This window comes from Elgaria multicarinata, chromosome 3 (genome assembly GCF_023053635.1).
Source record: "Elgaria multicarinata webbii isolate HBS135686 ecotype San Diego chromosome 3, rElgMul1.1.pri, whole genome shotgun sequence".
NCBI classification, from domain to species: Eukaryota; Metazoa; Chordata; class Lepidosauria; order Squamata; family Anguidae; genus Elgaria; species Elgaria multicarinata.
In genome coordinates, this window is record NC_086173.1 from 22,136,104 (window position 1) to 22,148,457 (window position 12,354).

Sequence of the window (12,354 nt, forward strand, 5' to 3'; positions counted from 1 at the left end):
TACCCACCCGGCCCCAAACAAACACAAACATTACTTTAATCTGTCTAGCAGCTACGCCCCCCTCACCCGCTTCTTGTTTTTACTCTAGAGGCAAAGGGAGGCCGATCCGGCTCTTAAAAGCCCCCTTAGATCCACTCCACGCAACTGACCAGATTCGGACCTATTCTAGAGTGAAAATGGGGAAAGGGAGGTATCCGTTGTAGAGAGATTTTAAATAATCTCTGGTTTGGCCCACATGCACCCAGAGGCGTTCTGTACCATCAACAAGGCAGGAAGCCAACAAGTCGATGGCGAAACCTGTACATGTTACATTTCTGCCTACCAGCAGGCAGCTATTACAGGCACAGAAGGCCTAGCAGGAAATGCATTTTCAAATGTAGCGTAACAGCCCTCCTTTCCCGGGTCAGCTTGCGCCGGGGCGTGTGTCTATGCAGGAATGGCAGTCTGTCCTGAGTTTCGGCGAGGGCCAAGATCCAGGAAGGAGGCTTCGCTGGCTTTCCCCTTTTTCCTTTCCCGTCCTCACATTGCCCCTGCCCATGTGCAGCGAAGGAGTCACGCTGCGGCCCTCCCCTTTCGGCACATGGCTTCGCCTCGCTAATCCTGCGCCGCCCGGACGGATCTGTGCCAGCAGCGCCTCGAGGAATTAGCGCAATTGGTCCGGCTTGCCTGGAGTTGGCCCAGCGGGGCCGGAACAGCTGGAAGACTTAGGCCTGCCCTCGCTGCCCTTCCCCGGGCCAGGCGGGGCGCGGAAACAGCAGCGGTAGCAGCTTCGCAGATGCGGCTGCTCCCCGCCCGCCCCACACGTGCTGCTGCAGCTAATCGCAGTTTGGGAGGTCGTGCCTCTTGCTGGAGGTGGATCAAGGGAAGAGAGGATTGAGAGCAGCTAAATCTCCCTGGTTAATCGCTCCTTTCCCCCCTCGAGGTCGGACCGAAATAAAAATCAAACATGCCCACGCTTGCCAGAGTTAAGGCCGCATTTGCACCCTCGGTGATTACTTTATGAAAGGAAGAGATACCAGGGCTCAAGCGGGCTTGCCAGGTTTAAAGTCCATCCTCTTTCCTGAGATCTGGATGGGGTTGCTAAACCTAAATTTCTTTGAACAGATAGGTGCTGGGGCGCAGGCCTGCTGAATTCTGTACACTGCTGAATAGCATGTACAATCTAGATTATAAACTCATGGGGGCAGGGAACTGTCCTTTTTTTTTTTTTTTTTTGCTTATGAAACACTGTACTTCACTCAATTATTTAAAAATATATATTTTAATGCCCCCGTCAATTGTATTTAATAATTAAATGTTTTGTATGCTTAAGAATGGATGCCTATTTTATTAATCTTCATAATGTATGTAGGTAGGTGGACTGGAAAACACTGCACATGTTCAGAGGCATTTTTCTTCACATATCTCAAATTTCACTTACTTTTGGAAAAATACTCCATGGTGGAATATTAAGCCCTGTACCCAGCAATGAAAGGCTGTCTGCACATGCTCAGAGACCTCTGAGGCTTTCGAAATAGTGGTGCAAAGTGAAGCATTTGTCTTGGTAACAATAGAAGGCTCTTTGCAGTGGTTACTTACCATAACCTATTAGTAAAGTGGTCGTCTGTCTTATCCTGCTAAGTGGCGAGGAGAAACTTACTGCATATCTGCATCTCATCAGAAATCTACAAAAGCAGAACTATGGTGAGGGGTACAGCATCTACTTTGTATGTAGAAGGTCCCAGGTTTGATCCACGGCATCTCCAGGGAGAGTAGGAAAAGTTCCTGGCTGAAACCCTGAGGAGCCGCTGCCAGTTAGCGTCAACAAATACTGGGCTGGATGGACCAATGGTCTGACTCAGTATAAGGCAGCTTCCTATGTGACATTTTCTACACTGCTTTGCTGGACAATACAGATGACCAGTTTACCAAGTGGTTACATGCTCACTGTAGTTTAGCTATCACTTGGTAAATAGTTGTTTGCTTTGGCCCTTTGTTCTTGTTCTGAGGGATCAGCACAGCTAGCAAGCCACTGGGTGGATATAGGTGACCATCTGCACCTGATGTTTGCTAAAGTTGACAAAGGGCTTAGCAAGTGACAACATTTACTACCACAAGATGCAAAGATGGCCACAAATTTGGACAGCTTTAAAAGGGGATTAGGCATGGAGGATAATGCTGTGTCAATGGCTCCTAGTCATCATGGCTAAATATTATCTCCAGTATTGGAGGTAGTATACCTTTGAATACCACTTACTGGGGAACAGGAGTGTGAAGATATTACTGTGCTCACGTCCTGCTTGTGTGCTTCCCATGGGCATCCTGTTGGCCACTGGGAACAGAACACTGGACTAGATATGCCTTTGGGCTGATCCAGCATGGCTTTTATATTCTTAAGCATGGCAATTTAGCGTTTAATAAATGTGTCTACACACTGTATTCTAAAGCTGAGCCATAGATATAGCAAACAAACAAAAAACACTGGACCACAGCCCTTTCTTCCAGTTATTTGAAAATCACCATTTGAATGCCAGGGCCATGATAGGGAGAACCACTCTACCTCTGCATCCCCATCCAGATACCTATATTTAGTTGGAAATAGGAGGTGCAGATCATTCTAGATTGGGAGTGGGACTCTATGAGCTCAGCCTAGGATTTTGAAAATGAATTTCATGGTGGATGCCTGTCAGTAAGATTTGGCTCAAAATAAGACCTATCTTCACTCCAAAGAGGAAGGAGGGTTAAGTTTTTGTTTGTTTTAAAATAAAGGCAGTGAGGAGTGGTCTGAAAGCCATGCCAGTTTCATGTGATCACAGCTTCTTACAGACCTGTTGCTGCATGCCAGCTCAAATCTAACATTCAGCCCACTTGCAAAATATGAGTGAGGACACACCCTGTTGGCATTTTCACAAGTGACCCTAGAAGCAGCCTCTCACACTATTCATGTGGATGTGATTAATTCAGCTAAGGAAACAGACCTGTGTATTCTAACAACGTAGGTCATACATTTGTGTTAGTAGGAACTGGAGTCAAGGCTATGTTTACTTGAATGTAAGCCCCATTGATTTCAGTTGCATTTACTTCCAAGTATGCTCAAGATTGTAGCAGTACAGGCAATCAATGGGCCAAACCCGCAATGAGCACAGAATTGCAGGCCTAGCATATATTTATTGATTGATTTGACTTTGTACCAAAATAGCACTCAAGGCAGCTTTCAAAACAATTTAAAATAGATTAAAATAATAAAACATTAAAATGCAATAAAAATGTAACAAGTTAGAATCAAAACAGCACCCAGCCCAAGAGACCAACTTACACGCCAAAGGCCTTCTTGAATAAAGTGGTCTTTGCCTTTTGTCGGAAGGATAGTAGGGAGGAAGCAAACCTAGCTTTCGTTGGGAAGAAGTTCCACAGCCTGGGAGCGGCCACCAGAAAGGCCCTCTCTTGGATCACTGCCAAACACTGCCTCTGATGGTGGCCTCTTCAGAAGATCTTAAGTGCCAAGCAGGTTCACATGGGGAGAAAGTGGTCTTTCAGGTAGTCTGGTCCCATGCTGTATATAGCTTTACAGATCATAACCAGCTCTTTGAAATCTGCCTGCAAACAGACCTGTAGCCAGTGAAGCTGCTGTATCAAGGGAGTCACATGCTCCCTGTAACTGGCCCTGGTCAACAGTCTGGCGACAGCATTCTGGGCCAGCTGAAGTTTCTGAACAGTTTTCAAAGGCAGCCCCATGTAAAGTATGTTACATCAGCCTAAATTTTATTTAGCAGTGATTCATCACTATCTAAAGAGATTAAAATTTGCTAAGTGCAGTACAGAGATGGAAAGATAAGGAAGCCTCTGCCTGCAGCCTCATGATCGAACAGACACGATATAAGAGCAATAAGGAAAGGAAGCACTGGCAGGGATGGGGGAAGCAAGCTCCCTGTAGCTGTGCCTTCTCTGGCTGATGGATGGGGTCTGGATGGTCTTCCTCTTGCTGTAATCTTTCTAGGAGCCCTAAAACTTCCATATACCTCTTAACCTTTGTCCAGAGGATAGATTCAGCAGAAGAACTGAAGAATACCCCCATTCTTCCTTGGTTTGCTCCTTTAAAAAAAAAAAAAGCATATCCACAGAGCAAATAACAAGCATCCTGTCCCCTTTTGTTTATATACAAAATGATGGTGACTCCTTGCTTTGCTTGTTTAGTACAAAGTAACAGTTCCATGCAGGAATCTGGGTCACCTGGAGAGGGTGGGGAGACTGAGAGTAAGCACATGATTTCTGGGCGGAGGAATCCTCTTAATCATCATGGGGTGGGATACAGGACAACTGAGCCAGGTAGGACTTAAGCAGATATTCTTTGGATGGCTCTTAAGAAATACAACACCCTATAAACCAGTGTTTCCCAATTGTCTGATATCATATGAATTAAAATTGGAGGCACACTTTACTCCTACAGGATTTGATTGCAAGATTATGAGTTACATGTCCTTAAAAGAACGCAGAACTTGTGTTTCTGTGTGAGTCACAGAATGCACACAAAGGGAAAGACCTCTGCTTGAGACCTGGAGAGCAGCTGTCGGTAGACAATATTGGGCTATTCCAGACTTCTCCAATGTGGAGTCCTCCAGATGTTTTGAACTTCAACCCCCATCAACCCCAGTTACCACAGCCAACAGTCAGGAATGCTGGAAGTTGTAGTCTAAAATGTCTGTTTGGAAGGTGGCGTAGTTAAAACAATAAATCAAGCACAGATGGAGCAGGAGGCCTCCTTGATGAGCAGGCACTTTGGTTAGACACATAGTGGTTTGTTTGTTTTTAAGTTGATTTATTTCGTGCAGCACCAGCTTGGGAATTATTGCTATAGACATATGTAGCTGTATATGTGCATGGCACGGATGATAGCTTGCACACTAATGTTTGTACAATGCTATCCTATGCTAGGCAAATGGAGCTAGGCTATCCTGCTAAAAAAAATTCCGAAGTGACCAACCTAATCCCTCTGGGAAGCCCACAAGGACATGAGTGCAGTAGTACTCTCCTGCAGTTGTCACCCAGCAGCTCAGCTGGTACTGAGAGGCATACTTCCTCTCAGTCCCAGGGGGCTGCTTATAGTCATGACCAATAGCCATGGATAGAGTCTACATGAATTTGTTCAACTCCCTTTAAGGCCAACAAAGCTGGTGGCCATCACTAATTCTCATGGCAGCAAATACTTCATTGAAACCAATAGGAGCTGCAAAGCTCTTGCACAGCTTCTGTTATTACTGCAGTGGAAACTTCAAAGTGGATTGTGCTCAAGTCATGATTTGTAGCTCTCACTCTGCTATGGGCACTGCAACCTGAGGCTCGTGCCTCATGAATAGAGCTTCGGCTATTGGGCGGTATAGAAATGTAATAAATCAAAATAAATAAATAAATAAATGGTAGGAGCATCTCTGCTCCTACGGCCCTTATGATGCCTTGCGTAGCCCTGTCTTAAGCTCCTTATGCACTTCTCCCGAGGCCATATATAGGATTTGTCTCCAGCAGTGCCAATGATTGATGCTCCCCTGATGTAACTTTGGACCAAATGTTCTCATGCACTCACACTGGCATGCAACACACAATCATGCGCTCCATTTCCAGTACAGAGCAAGCAACTTAAGAGAATTTGATTTGGGTAAACTAAAATAAATTATCAGCTTCCAACTCACTAACATAGGGGACCCACACTTCTCACCTTCTGTTTCAATTTCTAAACTTTTGTCTTGGCAGTATGTGAACAGCACACTGCACTGTCCCAGTTTTTCAAAGTAGAAATGTAGTCCTATTAATAGCTGTTGTCCCAGTTTCATATTTAGCAGGGTCTTTCTCTGTGCTCTGGTGTATAACTCCTGGCTCACACACATTTCTCAGTTTAAGTATTCCATCCATAGGAAGAACTAACGATTCCTTCATTTATAAAGGGTACTTTTTGTATTTAAGCATTAGAATAGTGGCTGTGAACAGAACAAAGTGTACTTCCAGACAGAGACATAGTACAGCTATTCCATTTCCCCCTCCTTAATGGATTTTTTTAGGTAAGGAAAAAAAAAACCACCCAGAAAACACGGGAGGGAAGCTGATGGTATTTGGACCCCATCATAAAATTACAGGAACTAGGCAGGGCAATTGCATGATAAAAGCCTCATCTGGAAGCCAATGGTACATGCAGATTGTTGAGTCAGGTATGCTGAGCTATTCATCATGACATTTATATGGATGGAACCTCTTAGTTCAGAGACAGTATTTGCCTCTGAATAACAGTTGCTGGGGAACATGAATGGGAACATAGCCACGCTGGACTAATAAATCTGTGGTCTGATCCAGCTGTGTTCTTCCAATGTGTTGTTTTGGTATCCAAAACAAATTTCTACCCCACCCTGATTGAATTTAAGCACATTCACATTCTTTTGGATTGTGCCCCTTATTGTTCTACATCAGAGAGGTGAAACCTGTGGCTCTCCAGTTGCTATTCGACTGCAACTCCCATTATCACTCACAATTGGCTATGCTGGCTAAAGCAGATGGAAGTTGCAGTCTAACAACATTCGGAGGGCTAAACGTTTACCACTTCTGTTCTGCATGGGATTGATGATTTTAAAAGGTTCAGTTCTGGGGCTCCCTTCCCTTACAGAGGGGTCTCAAAGTTTGGGCAGGAATGCCTCCTAGAAGCACTTCAAGCCTCTCTTCTTTGAGTTGGCAATCACACACTAGAGTTAAGCAGGTGTGGAGTGATTTTAATTTCTATAGTGCAGGTGTAAACACCCCGGTGCCCTCCAGATATTGTGGACTTCAACTTCCACAATCCCAGATTAATAGCCATGGGACACCAGATTGCCTACCCATGCATAAATACAATTTTAACTGGGTGCTTGTTTGGTTGTTGTTTTTAACCATGGTTACCAATCTTGAGCCCTTGAGAAAGAGAACAGAAACTGAACAAATTGTCCTAGTCCTGGTGGCAGACCATACTTGCTTAAGGCTGCAACTCATAAATAAATCTCATTAAGTTGAACTGAGCTTCTTCCCACGTAAGTGTATATAGGATTGCAGCCTAATTAAGCTCCGTTCTGTTTAGAAATTAACACTTGGTAAACTCCAGTAGGGAAAACCATCAGACTATGTACATTGATGATAAATAATTCAGCTGCAAAACTTCTCCAATGCCAGGATCCAGAATATAGGGGCAGTGATCCAACCCAAGTTAAACACTTTTAAGCCCCATTGATTTCAAAAGCAGAAACTTAAAAGCACACACTCAACTTTCTCATTCAAATCAATTGGACATAAAAGTCCTTAATTTAGCGGGATTGTGCCCAAAGTGCAAGAATACAGAGGATTGCTACTGTCCCCCCACTCATGGGTAGAGGCGCTTCAAACAGCTATATGATAGACAAAAATTCAACAGGTGTAGTTGTCTTTGGCTGTCAAGTGAACCGCCCAGAGAGTTTCAGCTATTGGGCAGTATAAAAATGTAATAAATAAATAAATAAAGTGGGTTGGGGAGGTAGAGAGGTACAGAAGCCCTTTGCTTCCCATTCCATTCAGGGGGTGGTTAAAAGGTGGCAACCCTTAAACCCTATACGAAGCAACAATGAAGTCGAGAGTGCCTCTGAGCATGTCACGACTAACCCCCTTCCCCCTGCCGACCCCCCCCCCCCCGAGCTCACGGCGCCTCCCCTTTGCCGGTTTTCCCAGTCCACCCTCGTCGCCTGAGATCCGGAGCGCTCGCTTGGTTCCGTTTCCTTTGGCAAAGGAGGCCGTGACCCCTTTCTCTGTTGACAATAGCCTGGGAACTGCCGCTCGCCTGTGTCCCAGATGGGACCGTGCCAGCCGGGGGGCTTTCTTCCTCCTGCTGTCCTTCTCCCCACCTCTGCGTGGGGGCCGAGGCGGGGGCGGCTGCTGCAGTGTGCGAAGCGAGCGCGGAGCGCGGCCTGCCTTTCCTCCTCCTCCCTCCTCTTCCTCCTCCTCCTCCTCCGGCTCCGCCTCTCCTTGCCCATGTGCGGCCGCGGAGCTGATGTCATCGCTTCGGCTGCCTGAAATGTGTGTCAGTGGGGCATGCCTTTGATTCTGTCACATGCAGGCTACACATGAGCCAGCCACTAAGGCACGCCAGATCCGAACTCCCCCGCTCCCTCCTGGCAGGGAAACAGGAGCGGCTAATCCCCGAGTTGAACAAGCAAAAAGCAGCAGCAGCAGCAACCCTCACCCACATATATACAAATCAAGGGAGAGAGGACGCCGAGGGAGGAAAGGAAGGTGGGGAGAGACTCTTTAGCTCTCTGTGTGTTTTTAACCGAGCCTTTGCTTCGAAGCACGTGGAAGTCGCAGTAGGCAGCACACACACACACAAAAAAAACCCAACTCGCTGGTTTCTGGAACCTTAAACCATTTTGCACAGCGGGCAGCTCAGGAGCAAGCAGGCACACGCATCCAAGGGGGAAAGCCGCAGAGGGTTCCCTTCGCGCATACCCTACTCGCTCCCGATCATTCTTCGTATTGATTTCTTGCCTGCTTTCGGGAGTCCAGCCGTATACTCAACTCTGTTTTTTTGCCACCTTCAACGCGATTTCTTTTTTGCAATCCGCGAGAGAACGAGCCCAGGTTGCATTAACAACGGAAGAAGGGCGCAGAAAGATAAGAGACACACGATGGATAACAATTCTGGTAAGCCGCCGACCTTTCCATTCTGCTGCGAACTCATACGTGTAGCTGGAAGTGGGTGGATGGGCGCCAAAAGAGCGAGCGCGAGGGAAAAGAGAGAGGGAGAAGAGAGAGAAATGCACCAGGGGGTGACTTGTAACTCGTCTGCAGCGCTTTCGAATTTCCTTTGCGTTGTGTTATATTATAGTAGGGTTTTGCGTTCTTCGTCTCCTTCTCGCCTAAAATCCTAGCTAGGATTGCTATCCTGTTTCTGCTACAACACAGGAAGAAGAGCATAAGCATAAGTGTGGGATTTAGTTCATTTCCCTTTATATATTTTTTTAAAAAGCTACAGAAAGAAATCCTTTCTTGCGCTATTTTTAGATGGTAGGTATTTTCCCGAAGCGTAAATGACTGGCTTTTGAATGAATTTATAGAGCAGCTTTTATTGATGATGATGATGATGATGATGATGATGATTTGCATGAATAGAAGAAAAGAAAAACAGAAAGATGATTTCTGTTGATATTGAAATGATTGTTTAAGTGGAGAGGGAGAGAGAAACATCCAGCCAGAATAATATGCATGGGCTGACAAAGAAGAAGAAAGAAAATTATTGGTGCAATGTTGAATATATTTAGAAGGAGGCTGCAGATATATCTCCAGGAGAACTGGACAGGAGGGTGGGATGTGTGCTTAACATCACTACTTGTTTAAAATTAAACAGGGGTCACAGTAGTTTTGATAAATTTCATGGATTTACATCACATGGGTGCCACTGGATTTTTACACCTCAGTAAACCCAGCAACATTTGATGGATTATTCTGGAAAACCGCCACTCATTTCTATTTTATTCTCAGCTGGTGTGCAAAGAAGAACAATTGCTGCATACCACTTTCATTTAGTACCAGGTTTACGTGTGTGTGTGTGTGTGTGTGTGTGTGTGTGTGTGAGAGAGAGAGAGAGAGAGAGAGAGAGAGGGAGAGAGAGAGAGAGAGAGGGAGGGAGGGAGGTTAGTTGGGGTCAGCAAGTCCCAAGAGGGTTGAGTGCTGTGGAATGTCAGAGAAAATGGTAGTGACTGATATTTTAAATGGGAAGTTGGGTTTGCTGCTCAGCACTGGGTTAAATGCTCATTTGAACGGAGGAAGGTGAGATCAGGTGAACCACCATTCCCAGGTAAACCAGGGATGTGGCCCAATTCAGACAACCGCCTTTCGATAAGTAAGAGATGAGCAGTCCTCTGGAGACCATCCAACCTGGACTGGTAGGGGATTCTTTACAGAGTAGCTTTCCCCTCCATCATACCCTCTTAAATGTGTTGGACTATTGGGGATGCTGGGTGTTGTAGTCCAACACGATCTGTCTGGGAATGCTAGGAGTTATAGTCCAAAAATCTCGAGGGCACCAGGTTCAAGAAGGCTGCTATAGAGCCTCAGGTAACGATCTTTTCCCAGCAGCTAGAGTTCTTTTAACTGAAGATGGTAAGAATAGAACCTGAGACTTCCTTTATGGAAATCCTTTGCTTTATCCTTTTACAACCAGAGAGCTGTGTTTATTCCACCACTGCAACACACAAGTGCAGAAACTGAAATCTGACACAGAGTTTAACATCCTGAAAATATTTGCTTTCTGTTTTAAAAAAGACAAGTTTCTAGCCCTTAATGAAGATAGGCTTGTTGGTGTATGGATCAGGAAGTGGGGCTTCTGTCACCTCCACGGCTCTCTTTTTGATTAGCAGGAGTTGATAAATTATGCAGAAATAAATAGGTGCATTTTGCTCAATTTGCATAATTTATGCAGGTTACAAGATATATACCTGTTCTTGGTGCATATTTAGGATTACCTTAACGTATAATCATTATGTATTTATTTATTCTTTCATTTCCATTTGTTTAGTGCAGATTAACCAGAAACCTGACTATGGCATCCTGTGAGGATGTCTTCCATGTTTGGTTTCTCAAACCTGCAACAAACCTATGGAATATAAAAGAGAATTTGCATAAGAAGTCCTCTGGTCCACACAATCCTTGTGGTGGTGGGGTGACTATGACCCTATGACTCTGATTGGAAGGTTGCAAAGCCTCGGCTGCCCTCTGTGTTCTTCTTCCTCTTCCTAAATCGTCTGTAAGAAGCTTTTACACTGTAGGGTGGGGGAAGCATTTCATAGCATTAGAGTGCAACAGATCCGTTAACCCCCAGACATTCCCTGATGGCCACAAGACCCAGTGTGGTGTACTTAGCTGAGGGCTAGAACAAGCTGATTGAAGTTCAAATGTTGCTCGGGAATGAAGAGAACTTGTGAAAGTCACACTCTCAACCTAACCTACCTCACAGGGTTGTCATGAGGATTAAAGGGAAGAACCCTCTCCGTGTCTTGAGAGAGGAATAAATAAATAATATTTCTTGTATTTTATACAATATAAACACACACACACACACACACGAATATCGGAAGCTGCTTTATAGTGAATCAGACCATCGGTCCATCTAGTCCAGTACTGCCAACACTGACTGGCAGTGGCTCCCCTGGGTTACAGGCAGGATTGTTTTCCTGCAGCCCTACCTGCAGATGCCAGAGATTGAACCCGGAACCTTCTGCATGTAAAACAGGTGCTCTACCACAGAGCCACAGCTGTTCCCAATACATAAATATATGTATTTATGAATGAAATCATAAAAAGAACAGGGGTGTCTCTAATCCCAGGAGCACTTGGCATCACTGGTGAAAAGGAGGAAGCCACCACTATTCTAGAGCCACTTCAAGTGTGAGACAAAAATATTGTTAGAAGCCAGCATATTCGAGTTTGGAGGCAGTGTGCAAGGCCATGCGGTGACGTTGCACAAAGTCATGTTGACTTTGAAATTGCTGAAGTGTAACATCACTTTGGAGAAGGAGATACACCATGCCTGTTCAATCAGGGCAATGCAGTGTTCAAACACAGTGGTCTCCTTACAGTGTGTTGTGCTCTGACATCACACTGGCCTCTTGAAGTTCTTTGTTATAGCAGGAGGCCACTATGATGATTCATTGTGAAATGTTGACATTGCCACTCTCTTGACGCTGTGCTGCATTTGCAGAGAGGTCACTTCTATAGTTTGGTGTTAACATCATGTTTGTGCTACAGTGATAAAAACATCTAAGCTTTATCAAGTGCCTAGAGCAGTGTGTTTGTGTTGGGGGAGAGGTGCAACTTTAAATGTGTACCATTGGAGTCTTTGGGAGCAATGCCCACTGAGGACTAAATGAGACCTGGACACCCATTACAGGTTCTTTCCCCACCCACCCCCACACACTGCACAACTGCAGTTAACATAATTACCCATGCTGCAGTGTGAGTTGCCATGTCCTCCAACTTGCAGTAGGGGGTTGTGGGGTAGCTGAGAAGTCACCTCCACCACTCCGGGTTCGGAGGACACAGCGACCCACTCTGCATCGTGGGTAATTATGTAAATCACGGTTGCGCAGGGGTGGGAAAGAACCCACGATGTGGGTTCTTTTGCCTCTGCAATTGTCCAAATGCATTCTCTCTCTGTGTGTGTGTGTCTGCCTTTCCCTTTAAGGCAGGAATGTCCAACTTTGGTATTATTCAGGACATTCTATTCAATCTAGTGCCCTCCAGATGTTTTGAATGACAGCTCCCATAATCCTGAACCATTGGGTCATTCTGGCTAGGGCTGATGGGCATTCTGCAAAACATCTGGAGGGCACCAGGTTGCCT

At 45.3% G+C, this 12,354-nt stretch overlaps 1 protein-coding gene across 1 annotated transcript in view; it reads left to right on the forward strand.

The window, feature by feature from the left end:
- The first annotated feature begins 8,508 nt into the window (after positions 1 to 8,508).
- The window catches only part of LOC134396586 (nuclear receptor subfamily 1 group D member 1-like), a 34,526-nt gene continuing 30,680 nt past the window's right edge, over positions 8,509 to 12,354 (forward strand). The window contains exon 1 of the mRNA XM_063123108.1: positions 8,509 to 8,658. Coding sequence (XP_062979178.1) covers positions 8,643 to 8,658 — 16 coding nt within the window. The 5' untranslated portion in view covers positions 8,509 to 8,642. The remainder of the gene's footprint in view (positions 8,659 to 12,354) is intronic.